The sequence below is a fragment of the Strix aluco genome, chromosome 15 (assembly GCF_031877795.1).
Source record: "Strix aluco isolate bStrAlu1 chromosome 15, bStrAlu1.hap1, whole genome shotgun sequence".
In the NCBI taxonomy this organism is placed as follows: domain Eukaryota; kingdom Metazoa; phylum Chordata; class Aves; order Strigiformes; family Strigidae; genus Strix; species Strix aluco.
The window spans coordinates 8,341,965-8,362,487 of NC_133945.1; the positions used below are offsets into that span (position 1 = coordinate 8,341,965).

The window sequence follows — 20,523 nt, forward strand, 5'->3', positions numbered from 1 at the left end:
CCCCCCCCCCCCCCCAAGTCCTTCCTCCACCCTCATTCACCCTGAAACAGTGCGTGGGCTTTCCCTGGGGGGCTGCAGAGGCTCAGGAACAAGGTCACCTCCTGGAGGTGACACATCCAGCTCTGGGGCTTGCAGCAGGCAGCCCAGCAGCCATGGGGTGATTGCTGGGCAGCACGATAGTGGGGAGACTGTGCCATGCCCCTGTCTCCTGTGTTGGGGCTCTGCCTGCCCCGAGCTGGCTGTACAGAGCTTCAGGACTGCTTATCTTTTTTTTTTTTTTTTTTTTTCCTTTTTCTACTGGACTGTGCTCAAGGGGAAGTGGTGTCTGCCCACTCCACCTCTGCCCAGCTGGACCCGCAGCCCTGCCACACGCAGCGGAAGAAACTTGCAACAAGAAGCATGATTTTTGGGTCAGCCTGCAGGGTGCTGGCAAGCTCATGGCAAATTTTGGGAGAGCTGTAACAGGCAAATCCAATCTCTGCCTTGGCTCCCCCAGCTGCAGGGTAGCATTGCGGGTGATTTTATTCCTGCAGGCATGGGCTGAGCTGGGTTTTCCACCAGCGTAGGTGGCCCAGCCAAAGCTTGGGAGTGGTGGCAGAATACCTCCGGTTTAATCAGTGCTTTTCCAGGTTGGAGCTAGGAAATACTTTCCTGGGCTAGGCAGGACAGGGTGGGAAGGGGATTGTCGCTGACTGGGGTGGTGCAATGCTGGGAGGTCAAGGGCAGCAGTTTGGGGGTACAGGGAAGTGGGCTGATGTGCAGGGCCCCTGTTATAGCAGAGTTTGTGGGGAATGGCCAGTGCACAGAGGCATTAAATGACTTGCGTACGGTGCAGGGGGTTTGTAACAGGGAATCTCTGTGTCCCTTGCTGCCTCTCTAACCCATGCTTGCAAATCCTCCTGCCTGCGAGCTTGGGCTCCACCAAACAACGCACCCCATTGATTCCTGACCCGAGACTGGGTGCTCCCAGCTCCCTCCGGCCTCGCTTTTGCAGCCAGGGCTGAAGAAGGGCTGACACCGCAGCCTGCGGGACGCCTGGCTCGGGGAGCGTGTGGACCCTGCTCCTGCCCCGTGAGTCACCGCGCTTCGGCCGGCGCTGCCAGGGGAGCTGGCGGCACAGAAGGCGCTTTGTGCCGGCTCTGCAGGGTTACTATGGCAATTGGGGAGAGGGAGAGCAAATGGATTAAGCAAAATACCAGCTGGGATGGGGGGGCATTTCAGGGCTTCGTGTAGAGGTCTGGCTGGTAACTGCCGGGGGGGGCTGTCTGCGTTTCGGAGCAGGTCACAGGGGAGAAATGCTTGGTGCAAGGCTCCCGCTCAGCAGTGAGTTAAATCCATCCCTGTGGATGGGATGAGATGTGTGCCCATGGTGAGCTCACCAACTGCCTGGCTGCAGAAGGACTCTGGGGACCCCAGTTTTAGGTTCTGTTGTTGGCCCCCCTCGCTAAGTAGTGAGAGGCTGGCTGCGGGAAGGGAAGGCATTTCTGAACCCGCACATGGCACTTTTGGCTCTGTTTTGCGTTTGCGCTTGTCGTTGTTCAACCAGGTATTTTGCAAAGTGTCATCAGTGGACATGCTGGGCTATTGATAGTCTTTCTTCCAGCCCTGCTGGGTGGGCGATGGGGAAGGGAAACTTTGCAGGCTCATGAATTGGAAGCTTCAGTGATTGCCATGGTCAGCTCTTCAGAGATGGTTTCTAGCCAAGCAGGATCAGTTTGGGCTGGAGTGGTTCTCTGGTTTCATTAAGCTGGAAGTTCACATTGCTCCTGTAGCTCATGGAAACTGCACTGGTCCCAGACCTTATGGGCTGGCTCTGATGCAGGAAAGGTGACAGATAAGATGGGGATATGGACTGCTCCATGCTGATTCCCTCAGCAGGGAGGGATGCTGCTGGTCCTGCTGCTGGGTCCTTTACAGTATCTTGCAGACCAGCTTTCACCTGCAGCCGCAGCGAGGTTTGCATTTGGGGCAGGACAGGACTGGAAAAGTATGTTTTGGGCACCTGCCTTAGCTGAGGCATCTGGAGCTGGTGGGAGACAGGGATGGGGACAGGGGCTGTCTGTGCTGGGCACATGCTGGACATGTATCATCCTTCTGTCTCACTGCTGCCGCGGGAGCTCTCGCGTGGTGCTGCATCTCCTGCTGAAATCCCAGCTCCTCGCCTCTCCCCTCCCTTCCCCAGCAGCCTTGGGAGTGCTGGACTTTGTCCACACACCTGTTCCTGGGAGCCGGGCAGGTAGGAGCTGTTTTAAAGGGCTGCCCAAGGCCACACCGAGCTCTCTGTTCCCAGCCCAGTACCTGGAGCACACCTCGCTGTTCCTGCTTTTTAATGTATTTCCCAGGTCTGTGCAGCCAGAAGCACCTTTGGCTGCGAAGTGCAGCTGCTCCCTTGTCTCTCTTGGGGGGATCAGGACTTCAATGCTCTCAGCTGTATTGCTTCAGCCCCCATCCCAGCCCCTCATGGTCTGGTCATTTTCCCAGCGAGCTGGGGTAGGTGGGTGAGCTGTTTGCTGATGGAGGAGCGGCTGGGGCTTTGCTGAGCAGCCTGGGGTCCGCGGCACCGCAGGGAGCTTGTTCTCAGCCCTGCACAGGTCCCCTCTGCCCATTGCTGCCCGCTGGACCCCCTTGCTGGTTATCTCTTGTTCCTGCAGTTTCATCTGCAAGTGTTTGGCCTTCCCTGGATCTGCCTGAACCCTGTTTCCCTCTTCAGCAGTGGGTTGTGTTATTTCTGTGCTGTTTGGAGTTGGGGAGGAGCGAGAAGAAAGCATCCTCTCACCGGTCACTCCTGATGGGGTCGTGCCTTGCCTGGCAGAGTCTCGGCCTCTGCAAGCCTGGGTTTGTGGTCAGTTCGCTACTGGTTCTAGTCAGCTCTGGTCTGGTTTTGCCCTGGTTTCCCTTTGTTGGGTGTGGGGTGTCCCCTCTCCTGCTGGGAGTGACTCCTTGGTTTTGTTTGAGCCCCAGTGTCCGTCATCCTCTACACCAGATCCGACCCACACTGCAGAACAGGTCTGGCTCTTCCCAAGAAGACCTGAGTGGGGGCCGGGGCGGGGGCTGTGGGGCCAGAAGGAGCTGGACTGGGAGTGTTTTCGGGAGCCCTGTGCATCGCTAATGGCATGGGGACCTCTTGTGGCTGGAGAAACGGGGATCAGGCCAGGCTTGGCTGGGCTGGGCTCTGGCAGCCCGTCTGCCTCCCTCTGCCTGCAGTCCAGCCAGGAGAGCTCTCCCTGGGGCATGCGTGGGACCGTGAGGGATGCAGGGTGGGTACCCGATGGGTCTGGAGCATGAAGGCTGAGCTGGTGTCTTCCTTCTCTCTTTCAGATTCCAAAGGATCCTTGGAACCACACAAACCAGGTAAGCGCCCAGCAGAAATCGCAGCTTTAACCCATTTCCTGAACATCAGCAATTAAAATCCCCAAAGATAGGGGACTGTTAATGGCCATGAAGGGTAAAGAGCACTTTTGGGGTGTCTGAGGAGCACTGCAAGGCGGTGCTTGGCTGCAAGACTTTGAAATTGGTCTTTGTCAGTGCACCCCTGGGTATTTCTGGAGGCAAGTGCTCAACAGGGACATTGAGACTCACTTGTGTCTTTGCCTGAAATTTTGGCCAAATGGTCATGAGCACTGTGACCTTCTTGTCATCTTGCCGTAGCTGCACAGTGTAGGGGATCCAGGCCCTGCCTTCCCTACCTGGTGGCTGCAGGCAGGATGATGCATGAAGGAAGAAAAGCAAAAATGCCAGTTGCTCACGTGTGCATCTTCTCTTCCAGTGAAAAGCAAGAAGAAACGGGAGCTGAGGATAACATGTGTCCCCATCAAACAGCCCGTTGCCAACACAACGTAAGTGTCTCTGTTACTTAAAGCCAGCCAGTGGTTCTCCGGAGCTGGATTCAACGCTGTGTCAAGGGGAATGGCCTGTGTAGACTTTACAGAATCAGGATAGTTAATTTTTTCTCCTAAGTTCTGGCTTGCAGGTGGTGAAAAGGAATTACACCTGTATGCACATGTGCATGCACACATACACAGCGTGTGTCTCTCTGGGAGGTGCCTGTTTGACTTGAAATGGCCAAAAGACAAAGGCTAGGAGACTGCTGGGAGACTTTCTTCAGTCTTCCTGCCATGGCTGTGCCAATGCCAGGGGGCAAATCTGCCTGAGGGAGGAAGAGGGAAAGGTTCTTAATGCAACAAAGAGAAGAATTGGTGGCAGCTGGACCATGGCAGGAGCAGGGAGATGAGGGTTGGGGGATGCTCTGCATGGCAGGACATCTTCCCCTTGACCTGTGTGTCAGGGCTGGTTTGAGTTGTTTGCAGCTCCCAGCCTTGGTGCGAGGAGGACATGGGTGTCTTGCATTGCTGTGCCGCACACCGCTCAGTGCCAGGGGCCGATGCCCGACTATATCTCAGGGCACTGGAATTTCTCTCTGCCCTGTTTGTTTTGTGCAGCTGATCCTTGTTATGCTGTGGGGGAGAGCCCAGGGTAGCGGTGCTTGGTTTGACAAAGAGCAGACCACTTAAATTCCTTTTCCGTGGTGCTCTTCCAAAACACCTTGGGCTGCATCTCCACTGGTGAGCCTTGTTTGCTCCAGAAACCTTTTCTAGAGACCCTCCCAGCTCCAGGAGAGCAGTGAAATCCCCGAAGGGGAAATATCACTACCGAAACCCCCAGGTAGATAGGGCAGATCTGCCGGAGGGGGAACCAGGGGAACTCCCCCACTAATGCTGTGCAGCCTAGCATGCACACACTGAGCCCTGCATGCAACAGCCACCTCCTTCCCCCATGGGTGCATCTCTCTCTGCTCCTATCGCTGTTAGAATTTCCCCTGGAGAAGGCATCTTGTGGGGTGCTTGTGTGCCCAGAGGCTGGTGTAAGCTAGCCACAACTCCTTTCCTCCGTGCTTTTCAAGCTGCAGTGCAAATATTTGCGCAGTGCAAGGCTTTTGCTGTGAGCCTGAAGTACTTCCTTGAAGCCAGAGGTTGTCTTATTGCTCTGAAGTCAATGGAGAGGTTAAACCAGTTGGGCAATCTTCACTCTTAGAAGGTTCCAGGGGAAGGGGGAAGCAGAGAAGCGAGGCGCGAGGGACAAAACACTCGTGTTGGCTCTAAAAGTACCGTGCTGCCCGTAATGGGAAGTGGGCAGCAATGAGGGAAAAAAGCCATAAAGGAAGACTTCTGCCTGCGTGGTGTTGTGCAAAGCGTGACACTGAAGTGCTGCCTGCTCTGCCTGCCACGCTGCCTGAAACGGGCCTGCGAGTGTACACAAATGACTCACGGGTGAGGAATTACCTGTTGTTCTCTCGGCGTGCGTTTTGGGCTACGTGGCTGTCCTGTGACAACACCTGCCTGTCAAAACATGACAGCTGAGCTGCTCTGCCACAGAAACGTCTCATCCTGTCAGTCTCTGCTCCTCGGGCTCATCTCCTGAGCAGGGATGGTCTCATAGCCTGTTGCTTTGATGCATGTCTCACCTAGCTGACTCTCTGGGGTTCTCACTGCCTGCGTGCAGCGAGTGCCTGGTGGGTGTGGGTTGAGATGTTACTGGCATGATTAAAGCATTTGTGAGTGTTTGGAGGGGGCTGGTTTGAACCCATGACAACAAGGCATGGTGGAAAGATGCAGCTGAAAGTGCTCGAAGGAACGTGAAACCTGGCTCTGGCCAAGAGGGTTAATGAAGCTGAGCCTTTCTCCTGACTCTCTCTCTTTTCTTTCAGGCCCCCAAGGAACTTGGACTCCAGAGCGTTCATTACCATCGGAGATAAAGTACGTGTCAATGTGGTTTCTTTTATGATTGCTTCCAATTTTGTTTGCCCCATGCACGAAGAGTTTTATGGATCATGCCTGACAACCTGTCAGGTCAGATCTTGAGATTTCAGACGGTGCCCTCTTGGTGCTGCCTTATGGGATGCATCTTTGCAGGGATGAGACATCCCACAGCAGGACCTTTCCCCTGTGGAGCAATGGGGTGTCTGTCTGTATTTCAAGCAGTGACTCTTGGGGAGCTGAACATGTCACCCCGCCTGCAAGATGGCTCGTCTCTGAGCCCATGCACTCGCTGACTGGTCTCTCCTGCCTGTGGGCAGTCCCTGCAAGGCAGCTGGGTGGCATCAAAGGCTAGGTGTGCAGTTTTGTCTGTAGTGGGAAATCACAGCAGTCTGTTGGCAGCCCCACCAGCCACCTCGGTCTGAATGGATGGACCTAAGTCAGTGTGGCCTCACCGTGCTCTCCAGCTGCCCTAAAATCCCCTTTGTCCTGCCTACCCTCAGGGCTGTGTTACTGCCCTGTGGCCCAGGAGAAGCTGGGCACAAAGCTTCTCTCCAGCTCTCCAAAGCCTTTCCTAGTGACCTGATGAAAAACACTGCTAGAAATAGCCACTGTCTCTCTTTTATTTCATTCTCTTGTTACGGGCTCTCATGGGGCTGCAGAAGGCTGTTTGCAAGTGCGCTAAAAATACCATGCATTGGATCAGCCCTATATCTAGCTGCTTACCTCCCAGGCTGGGAGGTGGCTTGGCTGATGGGATCTGGGCCCTTCAGCCTCGGTGCAAGGTTTTAGGGTTAGGGGAGAGGAGTGGAAGCTTTGGCTGGGTCCAAGGAACAATCCTGCTGCCTGTGCTGTTTTCTGGCCATTGTGTTGTGCGTATTAATAGTTTGGGGAGAGATGCTCTCTAACAGCCTGGGCATGGTGTGTGCAAGGGGAGAGTGCTGTAGCTTGAGGAGAGCTCTCTAGACACTCTTCCTTCCCTGCTCTGCCTACTCCAGTGTTTGAAGGAGGGATCTGGTCCAGGTGTTCTGGAATGACCTGATGGAGGAAGAGGGCTTGGGCCAAAGGCCAGCTTTAGGTCATGGGGGTGGATGGTGACCTCAGGTCCATCAGATCTGTGCAGGGGATGCTGTGTGTCCTGTTACCAGGCGAGGGGAGCGCTGGCTCTGTTGCTGTGTCACCTCTCGTTGCTGGGCAGGGTGATGCTGGTTCCTGGAGTGTGCTGGGAACCGCCAGCTTCTGGAGAAGCCTTAGGGTAAATGCCAGGAAAAAAAAACCCAAAACAATAACCTGGAACAACTGCAGAACACGTGTCCTGAGAAGCACCACCAGATCTTTCCTGGAGGCCCCAGCAGGAGCTGCAAGCCTGCCCTTCTCCTCTGCCTGCTGCCCGGGGTGGCAGGGTGGGGGGTTGGACATGTCCCTCTTAGCCCTGCTTTCCTCATCTCTGGATCCACCATCCTGCCCAGGAAAGGGCCGGCACCTTCCTGTGCTGGGCAGTGCATAGCTCAGCGCTGAGCTCAAGCACAGACCTCCCTTGCTCCCTGCCTCGGCCGCCTGCCAGGCACATCTGGCTCGAATAAACAGAGCCGGGGCTGGCGGGAAGGTCCGGCGGAGCTGGTCACTGCTGTCCGTGCTGTGGCCAGCACCGAGGGGAGGTTGCTGGCCAGGAGCCCAGCAGCCACATCTCCCAGCTTGGCTTCTTAACGCCAAAGGCTGTTTCCTCTCTGCTCTGGGCGTAGCTCACAGGCACGGTATCCGGCGCTGTGCCGTGCATGTTTCCCACCCTCACTGCCTTTGTGGCTACTGGGGCAATTTGGCATCCTGGTATTATTTTTGTTCCCTGAGACCGGAGGAAAACTGGAGGCTGGATAAAGCCTGGCTAAAAGAAGGCCTGTGACTTATTAGGAGTGATGAACGCAGCGCCCAAAAATAGCCCGTGTCTCACTCAAACAGTTTGTGCCCTGCCCAGCAGAGCAGGCAATTACAGGGTAACGTGTCTTTAGGGAAACTTGTTTGTGGGTTATGCAGGAGCCCGCTGGCTCCCTGCTGCATGGGGCACTCACTTGTCTGAGTGATGGCCACGGGTTTTTTCAATCTTGAAGCGAGACTTACATAGTTGCACTCTTCTGAGCTCCTTAGTTGGCGCTAACTCACGTTTTACCTTGCTGCCTGCTTTCTGATGGTGGGAGAAAGTATTGAAAGCAGGTACAACCCTTTTGAACTCCCTGATAATTAGGAATTGGGTTGCTGCGTGCACCATCCCATCTAAGAGAGGCTTTGCACAGGTGGAGGTGTTACCAGACACGTAGGTGTGTCTGTGACCGATGATCTCCTGGGTTTCGGGATGAGGTGGGGGATCCCTGGCTGCACACAGGGATTTGGAGCTGTGGCAGAGGCTCCTGACTGCTGCCCATGTTGGCACAGGAGCTGTTAAAATCCTGAAAGTCATTCAGCAACCGCAGAAATACCCTTGTGTGGGTAATCCCGAGCAGGCAGAGAGGCACCAACCATTGGTGCCCTTTCCAGTGGCAGCATGCCCTGGCTTAAAGGATGAAAGTCCTGATCTGTAGCTGCAGATGGGGAATTAAATGAGCTCCGGTGAGTATGGGGTGAGAGGGTTTGGGCTCTGGTTCAACAGAGCAAAAAAATATACCCACCTTCTCTAAGCGTGGTGCCTCTGGTATGTGTAGGAGCTGGTGGAGTCCTGTAGGTACCGCGTTTGGAAATGCTTTGAATGAGTGTGCTGCAAGCATTTGACCTACACTGATGTCCTTGTTAAGTGTGCTTGTATCTGATTTTTTTTGTCTCTCTCCCTAAAGAACTTCGAGGTGGAAGCTGATGACCTGGTGGCAATTTCAGAGCTGGGCCGTGGGGCCTATGGCGTGGTGGAGAAAGTCCGACACGCACAGAGCGGCACCATCATGGCCGTGAAGGTGAGGACAGCTGCTTGCTGAGGCGGGTGGAGATCAGGATGTGCAGCTCCAAGGGAGTGGAGAGACCCTGCTGAGCTCCAGTGGCCGTGGCAAAATGGGGACAGGCTTGTCATGGTTTGGCAGCCTCCTGTATTCCTGGTGTGGTTTGGCTGTTGAAGGGTCTGTGCTTCTGTGCTGATGCGGGCTGGGCACTGTGGGGTTGATAAACAGGCTTTAAAATCCAGGCTTGGTGCCTGCAGTTCCATAGTGTGAGGTTTGGATGTCAGAGTGCCTGTCCAGGCTGCTGGCCTGATCCTGCATCCGCTGTAGAGCTTGCCAAAGGTTTGTCATTCAGTACGGTGCTGTCTGGAAGGGGGAATCTGTGCATCTCCTGGGTGCTACTGGCTGCAAAATAAGCATAAAACGCTTACCCTGGCCTCAGAACCACAGGTCCTCTGAGTCAGGCTGAGAAATAATGGTGTTATCTCACCTACATCAAACCCCTTTTCTTTCATATTTGACTCAGAGGATTCGAGCAACTGTGAACACTCAGGAGCAGAAGAGGTTGTTGATGGACTTGGACATCTCCATGAGGACAGTTGATTGCTTCTACACCGTCACCTTCTATGGAGCCCTCTTCCGTGAGGTACTGAGCTGGTGGATGGCTGGTGGGCTGCACAGCACCTGGGGCTCGTGTGGTTGCCCTGAAGGCACTAAACTGTCCCAAGCCACTTCTGCTTTCTTCAGCACAGCTGGGCTGTTTAAGATGCTTCCATGAGTTAAAGTCAAAGGCTTGTCTCCTTCAGCCAGTGTTGACCAGGTCCTGTTCCTCACTTTCATGGCAGATGTCCAAGCACATTGTCCATGGCCTGGACTGACTTTGGGGTAGACCCTCAAAGGGAGGCCAGTGCAGGTAGTCTTGGTGGTACCTGGACATCTGTGCCCATCGCTATCAAGTGTGGAGCCTGTGTGCTGGTGGTGTGGCCAATGGTGGCTGCATGGCAGGGACCTTGGCCTGCCCTGTGTGGAAGTGGCCGTGTCCATTTGTCTGTCCATCCCCACTGTTCCCTTCAGCTCGTGGGGATTTCCAGGGAATTCCCTCTCAACTACTTTCTCTCCATCTGCAGGGTGACGTGTGGATCTGCATGGAGCTCATGGACACCTCCCTAGATAAATTTTACAAGAAAGTACTGGAGAAGAAGAAAACCATCCCTGAAGACATTTTGGGGAAAATGGCTGTGTCTGTGAGTGCCTCTTGGGTTCTTAAGTGGTTTTGTGCATCCCCTGAGCCTGTTGAAGGTCTCTGAGGCCTGCAGTGTGGAAATGGGTGGTGTGTTTGCAGTGGAAGGCTGGTGCTGTGTGTGACTAACAGGTGCTCTTTCGCTCTGTTTGTCCTCAGATTGTACGAGCTCTGGAGCATCTGCACAGTAAACTGTCCGTAATCCATAGAGGTAGGTGCTGGATGGGGTTAGCATGATGTGGAGATGTAGCCCTGAAATAAGTTATGTGAGGAAATGTGTGGTGTGTCCCTACAGTGGGATCTGATGGTACTTAGGCTCGTGGTGGACAGATCTAGATGCCCAAGACTTCTTCCTGAGATTCCTTATGCATCTGCTTGCATGATGTTCTCTTCCTCCTTTCCAGATGAAGGGTTGAATATAACTGAATTCCTCACTACCAGTATTTTTATGTACTCAGAGAGACAGAGGTGCCTGAGGCAGTTCTTGGGGACAAAATCCTCAAGCCTTCCTATCTGGGTAGTTCTAGCCAGGTGAGGGCTAAAGGAGACCTTAGAAAATCACAGTTGGGAATTGTAACACCCAGGTCCTGCTCTTCATCCTGGTATAGTTCCTTGTGTAGTTGTGGATAGATCATGATGGGCATGAGACAAGGTATCCTGGGAATTCGGTAGAGTTGGGCTTTTAAGGTTGTGTTGGGTGCATAAACCTCTCCTAAGGAACTGGGCATTAACTCCTCAACATTTGATTTCAACCTTTTGACCTGCCTTGTTAGAGAGGAGGCCTGTCCTGCCCAGAGGGCATTGTTATAGTTTTACCTGTGAACAACTTTTATTGAAATAAAAGACCAGTGGGGTTTTATCTCCCTTCCCTTGTGTTAGGGCCTGCCTGGTCTCTTCCCAGGTTGGTGGCGAGTTGTGCCATCTTGTCTCAGGCTCTGTGATACCTCTGCAGAGGCCCAATCTGCTCTCTCATGTTCTCTCTCTTAGACGTGAAACCTTCCAATGTGCTGATCAACAAGGAGGGACACGTGAAAATGTGTGACTTCGGGATCAGCGGCTACTTGGTGGACTCGGTTGCGAAGACCATGGACGCAGGCTGCAAACCCTACATGGCTGTAAGTGTGCTCATGTGGGATGGGAGCCGGCAGCCTTCAGCTGCCTTCAGCTGCCTTCAGCCTTGACTCGAAGAGGCTGCTGCTTAGAAATCAGTCTTGGTTCACCTCCGTCCTGGGACACTTCGGAGTGCTCTGGGCTTCCTGACTCAGCAGAGTCCTCCAAGGAGGGGATTACCCTCCCTGTAAACCCTGCTGTGTGTGTTAATCCCGCAGCAGACTCCTCCTCTGCCACCTTCCATTAGCAGTAGGGTAAAAGACTGGCTGGTGCTGGTTGTGGTAGTTGGAAGGGCTGCTCCTTGTTGGTTAGAAAATGCTGAGGGTTTTCTTGGCAGCATCATTTCATTTCATCCTTAAGACAGTATGAATTACCTTCTACCATCTGTGGCATCTGTGTGGGTAGCTTGTGCTCCTGGGGCAGGGATCATGCTGCAGGGATAGTACAAGTCTCACTCAGGAGCTGGAGGGGAGAGTTTATGTGGGTTGTGTGGAGCAAGACGTGGCTTTCATCAGTGCTAGATTTAACCTCAGACTCTGCCTTCATGGGGGTGTGAGCCGGGGGGATCCACCCAACCTGGCTTTTGGAGCCAGAAATTTGCTGTGTGGGGTTCGCACTGGGAAAATGAGATAGAGTTGTAATATCTTCCATTTTGCTGTTACAGCCAGAAAGAATAAACCCTGAGCTGAACCAGAAGGGCTACAACGTGAAGTCGGATGTCTGGAGTCTGGGGATCACAATGGTAACACCAAGGGCTGGGACTGGTCCTGGGGTTGGGATGGGGTCTGTGCTGCCAGGGCTCTACCCCTGCTGTGAGCTGGTGACTTCACCTGTGGGTGGATGCCCACCAAACAGGACTAAATTTGGAGCAAGATAGCTCAGAACACGAGATGAATTACCCGGGGCACAGGGTGCTGGTGCTGCTCTGTGCACGTAGGGGTTCTTCACCCCGGGGCAGGTAGCTGTGAGCTGGGGCGTGCAGCCAGTGTTGCCACCACTGCTGTGGCTCTTACTGAGTCGGCTGGCAAGCTGGCCAGGAGATAATTTCTGCCCCTTTTCTTTCCTCCACTCCCTTTTGCATGTTCCTGATGGATCCTGGGGGATACATAAAGGCCTGTTATTTCCATGTGGTTCCCTTGTAGCCTTCCGCTTGTTTTCACAGAGCTACTTGTGTACAATGCCAGCTCCAAATAGCTCCAGTTAGTTCTGAACTATGTCGGTGCGGATGGCAGACTCCCAGGGGGCAATATCTGGATGACAGTGAGCTTAGCTGGGCATCCAAGAGTCTGGCTTTTAATTGCTCTGCAGTTCCCCATGCGCCGATTGGAGAGGTAGTCAGTGGAGCAGGGTTTGCTGCAGCTGGGTCACAGCCTTCCTGCATGCACCCCACACCTGTGGCAGCAAAGCCTCGCAGGAATATCGGGGTGAATTATCTCACCCTGCTGCAGCGACGGGAGGCTGTGCATGGTTTGCAGCAAGTCCCGCCTGCAGGGTAGCTCAGAGCAGCCAACAGGAAGGGGAAATACTTTCAGTTCCAAAATCGCAGCTGCTCAGGATGGTTTATCTACCTCCTGCAAGAAACGGATCTTGCAGAAAGCAACTGAAATCTTCTGGCGCCAGAGGACAAAGGAAATCCCAGCTGTTGGCTCGAAGGGGATACCGCCTGGGAACGTGTCTCTCGCTTTCCAGGAGACTGTCTCTCTGCGGGTAGATTATTTTTATGAATTTCTCCTGCGCCCTATTAGCCGTGGCCTTTGTTTTGGGTGCTGCATCCCTGCACTTGTGTGCACTGGGCAGATCTCTTGGTAAATATTCCCTCTTCCCCAGCTGGTCTTGTCCACAGTGCAAAACCCAAACCCCTCTCCTTGGTGTCCCTGTGCCAGTGCAGAGCAAAGCTGGGCTGGCTGGCTGGAAATGTAATCAGCTCCGGCTTTCTTCCCGAGATGCAGGAAGCTGTGGGATGGGAGACTGCGTGAATGACGAAATCTCTGAACCTTTCCAAAGCTGGAGAGGGGACCTTACTGAAAGCCTGCCAGCCTGCAGCTGAACGGAGCCCCGACCTGTCTGATTCCCTCTAATGTTTTCCTCCTGGGCTGGCTTCCTGTTTTTTTTTATTTCTGAAGGGGTTTGATTGATTTCAGACTGGCTGGTTTTAGGGCCGTTGAGTTGCAGGGCTAATCCAGGCCTTTCTGGCCTGGTGACTTCATTCAGTCTTCCAGCAGCAGGAGCTGAGCTCCCCTGACCTGAGACAGAGGCAGGTGGGGTCACCTGGCTCTGCCCCATGTCCTTTCAGGTTTCTCATTCCTCCCATCCTGTCCCCCACTACCAGGCGGGTCTGGAGGTTATGTTGCCCGTTTTGAGACGGGAGCCAGCCCTTGGCACGAGGAGACGATGGCCCAAGGGCTGGGATGGGCTTTTTCGTGCTTGAACGGGTGATGGAGCAGAGGTGACTTGAAGGACCCAATAATTGAGGTGGTTTTGGCAAAGATCTTCATAAGTGATGTTCTAGCACTTGGTTTTTCTTGGGTTTGTGGATTTTTTTTTTTTTTTTTTTTTTTGTGTCTAGCTCATACAGTACTAGCCTGAAGCCCAGAGGCTGCCTTATGGCGAGCAAAGCACTTTGGGAGCCAGTACAGAAACGGTGTGCTGTTATTATTACCTTTTTAAATAATCCCATTTTACATATCTTTGGTGGCTTCCTGTAAATGCATTAATATGCTGAGCCAACCTCAAAAGGAAGTATTTTTGGCCTCTGGGTTTTTGTATTTAAAAAAAAAAAAAAGTGGTGTGACCCAAATTGAAAATGGTTTGTAAGGAAAGAGGTTTTTCAGTTTGAGTCTGAGCTGGCTGAGGTAGGCAGGCTGTGTGGGGTCGTGCCCGTCGCGGTGTCTCACGTCAGCCTGCCTCCATCCTCAGATCGAACTGGCCATTCTTCGCTTCCCGTACGAGTCCTGGGGGACCCCCTTCCAACAGCTCAAGCAAGTGGTGGAGGAGCCCTCGCCCCAGCTGCCTGCTGATCGCTTCTCCAAGGAGTTTGTGGACTTCACGGCACAGTGGTGAGTCTCTGGTGGGGACTGGTGGCTTCTCCCAGCCTGGCTGAAGAGGAGCCCTGATCCGTGGGGGTTGGAGCAAAGCGTGGGGCTGGGTTTGTCGTCCTTTTGGAGCCCATTTCTCCCCACCTCGCCGTACCGAGGCTGGTTCTCTGCCCAAACTGGTTTTGCTCTCGGCCTGACTCACCCAGGCTGGTTGGAAGGCGCAGAGGTTTCCCTTCCCCTTTTGCCTCCACCGCTGCTGAAATTTTGGTGGTTTCTGGCAAAGCGGCAATAAAATGAGAACAAACTCCTGGCAGTGTCTGGGTGCCTCTGGGTGAAAGCTGATTTGTGGTTTTGTGGGTAGCTGCTCCCCTCGGGGTGTTCCTCTGCTCCCTGTGCACTGCTTGGAGCTGCCAGACGGGGGTGAGCCCACCAAGGCAAGGCTCGCCCTACGGGTGGTGCGAAACCATCTCCTCTCCTCCCCATTTATTCCGGTCTGTGCGGACAAGCAAGGCTGTGCGGGGCAGACTGCAGGGAGTTGCTTGGCTTGTGTTTTTTGTGGCAAAACGCTATGAGTTGTCCTTTCCCAGTTACCTGCCTGGCTACTTCACTGGTGGTTCAAACCTGCTCAGCCAAGGAGGGAGAGGAGTGGGTGCTGCCCACAAGAAGGATGGCGAGTTGGTTGGGAAGGGGAGATCCCCTGTGACAGACCACATACAGCAAAAGGAAAAGGTCCTATAGCCTTTCTCTCCTATTTTTTTTTTTTTCTTCCAGCTTAAGGAAGAACCCTGCTGAACGAATGAACTATTTAGAACTTATGGTAAGTGTGGAGCCATTTCTACTTGTCTTTATCCCAATGAATTTTGAAAGTCAAACAAATGGTCCAGCGGGTTCTAGGGAAATGGGACAACAGGACATGTGGGTGATTTTCAGGCACGGAGTGGGATGGGTGTAGCGTGTCTAAGGTGGAAGGGTGTGTTGGTTTCATGGGTGTTAAGGTCAGGGTTTCTAGGTGTTTTCTCCCTCTGTCCTACCTGCTCTTGGTGAGTTTAGATTTCAAATGATGGTAGTACATCTGCCAAGGTGGGCTGTCCCGCTGAGGTTGAACCTAGAAACACCAAACCTGAAAGTGTTAGTTAATCTTCAAGCTAACGGATGGTGTCCCTGGGAGTCTGGGGAGGAGATCGGTGTCCATCTCACCCCCAGCACCTTGCCTGATGCGTGACATCCCCAGGGACTGCTCTTGGGCTTGCCTGTCCGTGGGTGTCAGCTGATGTTGTCTTTGGTCTTGTTGGCAGGAACACCCTTTCTTTACCTTGCACGACACCAAAGAGACTGACATGGCTTCCTTCGTGACAGAGATCCTCGGGGAAGACTCCTAACTCAAACCTCACCGCTTCGTGCAGTCCCCTCCATCCTGGCTTCCCCGCAGAAGAGCGAATGAGGACTCGAGTTAACGGTGGTTTGCACAAATCGCACTTCCCCAACCCGTGGGCATCTCTGGCCCCTTTCGGCCTTGCAATCTCTTTTCTCTTTGCCCTGTAAACAAAATCCCCCAGGATGAGCCTTTTGAAGCCAACACCCTTCCAATTAAGCCACGGAGACCGAAGGCTCTGGAGTTCCCCGCTGATGCCAGTGTACCCCTCCCAGGGAGAGGACCGTGCCCGTGGTGCCTGAGCAGCGCCGGGGCAGAATGTGGCAGAGGGCATCTCCCCTCCCCAGCACCCTGGTGCACAGCACAGGGGGGGTGTGTTTCTTTGCTGCCTGGGGAAGGCAGAAGGAAAAAATGCTGCTGTGCTTGCCCTACTTTTCTCCACTGCCTGCACAAAGCCCCACAGTGTGGTCTCACTCGCCTTCCCTTTGTGCCTGGCTCTGCCCCCAGGAGCCTATGCAGCTTTTTAGGGGGCTGTGGGGCTCCCTGGGCACGCCGCTGTTCACACCACAGACTGTTTTAATGCCTGGCTTGACGTTTTAGTGACCCTTCAAGGCAGCACCAGACCAGGCGTCCCCTCAATCGATACGCTGCTCCCTTGGGAGGGGGGAAAAGAACCCCAAACATTTTTTTTCGATGGGCTCACCTTGACGCAAGCTGTGACCCACGCTGTCCCCACGCCTGCCCACGGGACTTCATCCAGCACACAGGGCACAAGGTGGTGGAGAGACAAGCAGGTCCCCGGGCGCTGCCTCTCTCCCCTCCAGCCCTGGGCTGGGAGGATGCAGCCCCGCTCCGGGCATCTAAGGCCTTTCGCAGCCCCCGCCTCTGCCTTCCCTGGCTCCTGGAGAAGATGTTGCTCCATCTCCCTTCCAACCTGGAGCTCGTGTAAGACCTCGCACTGTGACACCCGCTCGTTTTGGAGGCTGTACTTGCACCCTTCGTGTCCCAAACTGCCTTCAAACCCTCCAGCTGCTCGCCGAGGTGTCAGCCGAGATCGAAACCCCCGTGACTCGCACGGGGGCTGCCGACAGTTGTACATTTTATGTCTATATATAATGGACTTTGTAACGTTTCCTAGTTTTAATCTAACTTGCTATAAATTAAAGCCCTTCTCTGTGGGAGGAGGGAGAAGCAGTTCCTTCTCCGCTAACAAATCCACTGTGAAAACCTGATGTGTTTCCCCACTCTCCCAGCCTGAGCGCTCTGCAAGGAGCTACGGGAGCAAAAAGGATTTCTGTCTTCTACTGTATCTGATCGCGGGATAAACGCACCAGCTGTGGATTTTGTGGTTTTTTTAATAGATTGAGTTTTCAGAGGGATTTTTTTTTTTCCTTTTCTAATATATATTTGTGTGTGTATGTGTGTGCGCAGTATATATATTATATATTTTTAAATCAGTGATGAATGTGTGAATGTCTATGTGGCCAGCAAATTTGGTGAAATGGCTAGCATTTTTCTGGCTAAATTTGGGGTGGTGGGGAAGGGGTCACTAGAAGACACCCTAGCCTAAGACTTTTTTTTTTTTTTTAGAAAAAAAAAAGCATCTATTTTTTAACTGAATCTTTTAAAGACCTTTTTCCTGAAATTCGTGCCCTGGAGGTCTGGATTTCAGGGTGCATTTCCAGCATTCGGCGTCCCCCACTCAATGAAGAACGATGTCCCCTGAAATTCCTCACTCCCCCCTCCTACAGCCTGGGGTTTTTGAAGCGGCGCTGGGGACCGTCTGCCTGGGAGCGGGGCTGCTTGACACCACCTATTCCTGCAAGCTGCTCCCAGGGAAGCTGCTTCAGGGCGGATGGTTTTCAGCCCTCCGTGCCCCGTGCTAGGGCATCATGCAGCGGCGCTTTCCCTCCCGGCACCGCTCTGATCCCCTTCCCTGAGTCAACAAACCCCGAGAGAACCAGCCCAGCCTGAGCTGGACAAACCCTGTTGGGCTTCAGTTCGACCCTGACCCCACACCTCACCTCTTGATGTAAAATAAGAAAGTGATTGATGTTCTCCACGTCTCCCTCTGCGGTCCTGCTCTGCAAACCACCCGATGCTCCGACACTTTGCAGCTGAGATGTACCAATTGTATTTTTTTTTTTTTTCATAGTTGGTTACTTTGGATTGTTTTTTGTTTTGATGTTGAGCTTTTGTTTTTTTCCCTTTCTTTATCTCACCCTTTTTTGGTGCTTTGGGGAATGGTGATATTTTTTTTTTTTTTGCATTTTTTTTTTTTCTGAATTTCTCCACCTGGAGAAAGTCCCGATTCCTGTATTTTGGGGAAAGGGAGTATCTGCCCTTTTCAAACACTGGGGAGATGCCTCTGGGGTGGGCTTGGGCCCCTGTGCATGAAGCAGGGCTTTGCTGAAGAGGCGAACACACCACCTCCCTGTGCCATCTGCTTCATCGACACAGGCCTTACCTGTCCCTCTTCCCACGCTTCCCTGTCCTGCTGCGGCCCCTTGGCTGTGGCAGGGGGGGGCAACGGCAGCCCTGGGGGGAGCCAGCTTGGCTTTAAGGTGAACAAGGATTTTGACTCGCAGCAGAAGCCCCTCTAGCCGTGTATTTTCGAGAACGGTCTGTACCCCTTAAACCCAGTCGTCGTTTTCAATAAAATTCACCCTCAAACCTGCTTCTTGTCGCTTCTTGTGTTGCTCTTTGAGCAGCGGTTCAGGATCCTGAGCACACCCCCCCCCCCCAACCTCGTTCCGTGGGGTAACGCTGGTCCCAATTGGGGGGGTTTTGGGGGAGCAACCCCCCCCAGGAGCAGCCCCCCCACCCCCGGGACTGCTACCAAGGGCCGCCCAGGGCTCTGCTTCCCCCCGGAACAGGGACGGGGGGTGTGCCGGGGTCTGGCTGCATGGGGCAGGAGGGCAGCGGGGTTCCCCCCCCACCCCGAGGGGGGGTCCCGGGGGCGGCAGGGGCTGCCCGCGGCCGCGAGAGGGAGGCAGCGCTCGGGGATGCGCTTCCACCGGCGGCGGGACGCGGCGGGGTTCGCCCCCTCCCCGCGTACCCCTGAACCTGCTGTGCCCCCTCTCCCCAGCACCTTCCAGCCGCCCCTCGGGGGTGCGTGGCCGGGATTAGGGCCGCGGGGGGGCCGCCGACGCCTGGGCATCGGCCGCACGGGCGGTGGAGCACAGGTTTAGCGGGGGGGGGGGTGTTATTTCACACACACTTCCCCCATTGGGACAGGGAGAAGGGGAATTTCTCCCCCCCCCCCCCCCCCCAATATTTTCCCTGTCAGCCCCCGCCAGGCAGGATCAGGCCGGAGACACTGGGTCCCTCAAGCACTGGGAACTGGGTGGTGATGCTCTGCCTGGAGATGGGACCAAGCGGGGTCAGTGGTGCTGGGGGGGAGCAGGGACCTCAGAAAAACCCACCGGCTCACCCGTGGGGTGTGGGGAAGGCGTTGGAGGGGGCCCGACCTGCCGTGGGGCCAGGAACGAGCAGGAGGGCTCTCCGTTTCAATTTCCAGCTTAATTAACCATCGAGACCCATTAAAAATGCATCAGCGCCTCCGAGGAAAGAACTTCAGGAGAATTGGAAAATTCATCACTTTTGAGTTCCCTTATTATGAGAAATGGTGGTTTTCCCCCCCGTTTGTCTCAAATACAGGCAAAAAGAGGTTATTTCTGCCTGGAGACTTCCCCGTGGGTCTATCACGAGGTGTAAACAGGCAGTGCCCAAACCTGGGTGAGGAGGGGACAGCTCTTGCTGCAGAGAAGGGAAAACTCAGCACATCCAACACAGGGAGAGGACACGGGGACCCTCAGGGCTGCAGCAGCTCAGCCCCCCTCGCTTTAAGGACCAACAGCTTTCCCAGCCCTTTGCTGCGCAGCATGTGTTGGGAGCGGTCTCTCTGGGAGGGCAGACCCCCAAATGAGCTCTCCCAGTACAGCGTGGGTGTTTGTACTGGTCATACTGGCCCTATGGTGGGCTGGCGGGTCTCTCCAGGAGCTGCTGAGCTGGAGCTCACGTCGTTCCTGAAGAGCCGTTTGCGGAGGAGGGCTGGCTAATAGCATTAGCAGGGGGTGTGATGATGCAGCCAGTTTTCTGGGGCTGCGGGTTATTTATTTTGCTTAATTTTTCTTCTTTTTCTGAAGGTGGCTGAGACTGTATCTAGGGCGGGGTGTTGGTTTTTTTTTTCGGTTCAGGTGGCCCTTGGGCACCTTCTAGATCGATAGCTTAAATTAGGGAGTTCACGCAGGCCATTGGTTTGTGCGAGATGTGTTCAATCCTCCCCTAATAGCTGTCTCGCCCAGAAACTTCCAACTCTTGTAGCACCTAAGTGCTAATGAGCTGAAGCTGCAGAATACCAATGAGACCTCAGGGATAAGGAGCAGCCTCCCCAGGCCCAGCCAGGCTGGCCAGAGGCTTTAAAATCACTTCAGCTGGCACCTAGAGGGACGGCTGCAGCCCCTCGGAGAGGGAAGGGGTTAAGTGAGGTGCACTTGGGTGGAGAAGGTCTTTGAGCTGCTGCTGGTGCCTCCCAGCTCTTCTCTCCAGCAGAAGGGTAGGTGGCTTGTTTTGGGGTGAGGAGAGCTCAGGCTCTGCTTTAATCATGAGCATCCAGGTACTTTGCTGCCCCCCCTTTTTTCCCTGATAATTGGTCATCCCTGGATATGAGTTTCTAAGATTTGCTCTCTTTTGACCACTGGCTGGGATAAAGCATCTCCAAACCTTTTCTGTCCATCCTAGCAGCCTGGTTTGCAAATCCAGCCCCAGTGTGTGTGTATTTATAGAGTGAGTGATGGGACTGGTCCAGGTGCAGCCGCTTTGCTGCTGCCTTCCCCCAGGACTTGCACCAGGGCCCAACGGCAACTCCCTGTTGACGTGGTGCTGGAAAACTGGGGTGATTTTCTATTGTCTTCAGCAGGGGCCCCAAAGCAGGGGGAAAACTCCTGGCTTGCCCAGCGAACGCAGACCTCCTGGCTTCCCTCTCTGTTTGAAATTCCTGTTGATTTTTCAGAGGTGGGGAAACGTGGGGGTGGGAGAAGGAAGCCTGAGCAGTGTAAAGCCTGAAAATATTGAAGCTTGAAGCAAACGCTTTGGG

The 20,523-nt window shown here is 54.1% G+C and overlaps 1 protein-coding gene across 2 annotated transcripts in view; it reads left to right on the forward strand.

The window, feature by feature from the left end:
• Positions 1 to 18,102, forward strand: part of MAP2K3 (mitogen-activated protein kinase kinase 3) — a 34,522-nt gene extending 16,420 nt beyond the window's left edge. For both annotated transcript variants that reach the window (XM_074840767.1, XM_074840768.1), the window contains exons 2-13: positions 3,319 to 3,351; positions 3,767 to 3,836; positions 5,705 to 5,753; positions 8,576 to 8,689; positions 9,195 to 9,314; positions 9,796 to 9,912; positions 10,068 to 10,119; positions 10,896 to 11,023; positions 11,683 to 11,760; positions 13,935 to 14,074; positions 14,825 to 14,870; positions 15,349 to 18,102. In XM_074840767.1, coding sequence (XP_074696868.1) covers positions 3,319 to 3,351; positions 3,767 to 3,836; positions 5,705 to 5,753; positions 8,576 to 8,689; positions 9,195 to 9,314; positions 9,796 to 9,912; positions 10,068 to 10,119; positions 10,896 to 11,023; positions 11,683 to 11,760; positions 13,935 to 14,074; positions 14,825 to 14,870; positions 15,349 to 15,432 — 1,031 coding nt within the window. In that variant the 3' untranslated portion in view covers positions 15,433 to 18,102. The remainder of the gene's footprint in view (positions 1 to 3,318; positions 3,352 to 3,766; positions 3,837 to 5,704; positions 5,754 to 8,575; positions 8,690 to 9,194; positions 9,315 to 9,795; positions 9,913 to 10,067; positions 10,120 to 10,895; positions 11,024 to 11,682; positions 11,761 to 13,934; positions 14,075 to 14,824; positions 14,871 to 15,348) is intronic.
• The last annotated feature ends 2,421 nt before the right edge of the window (positions 18,103 to 20,523 follow it).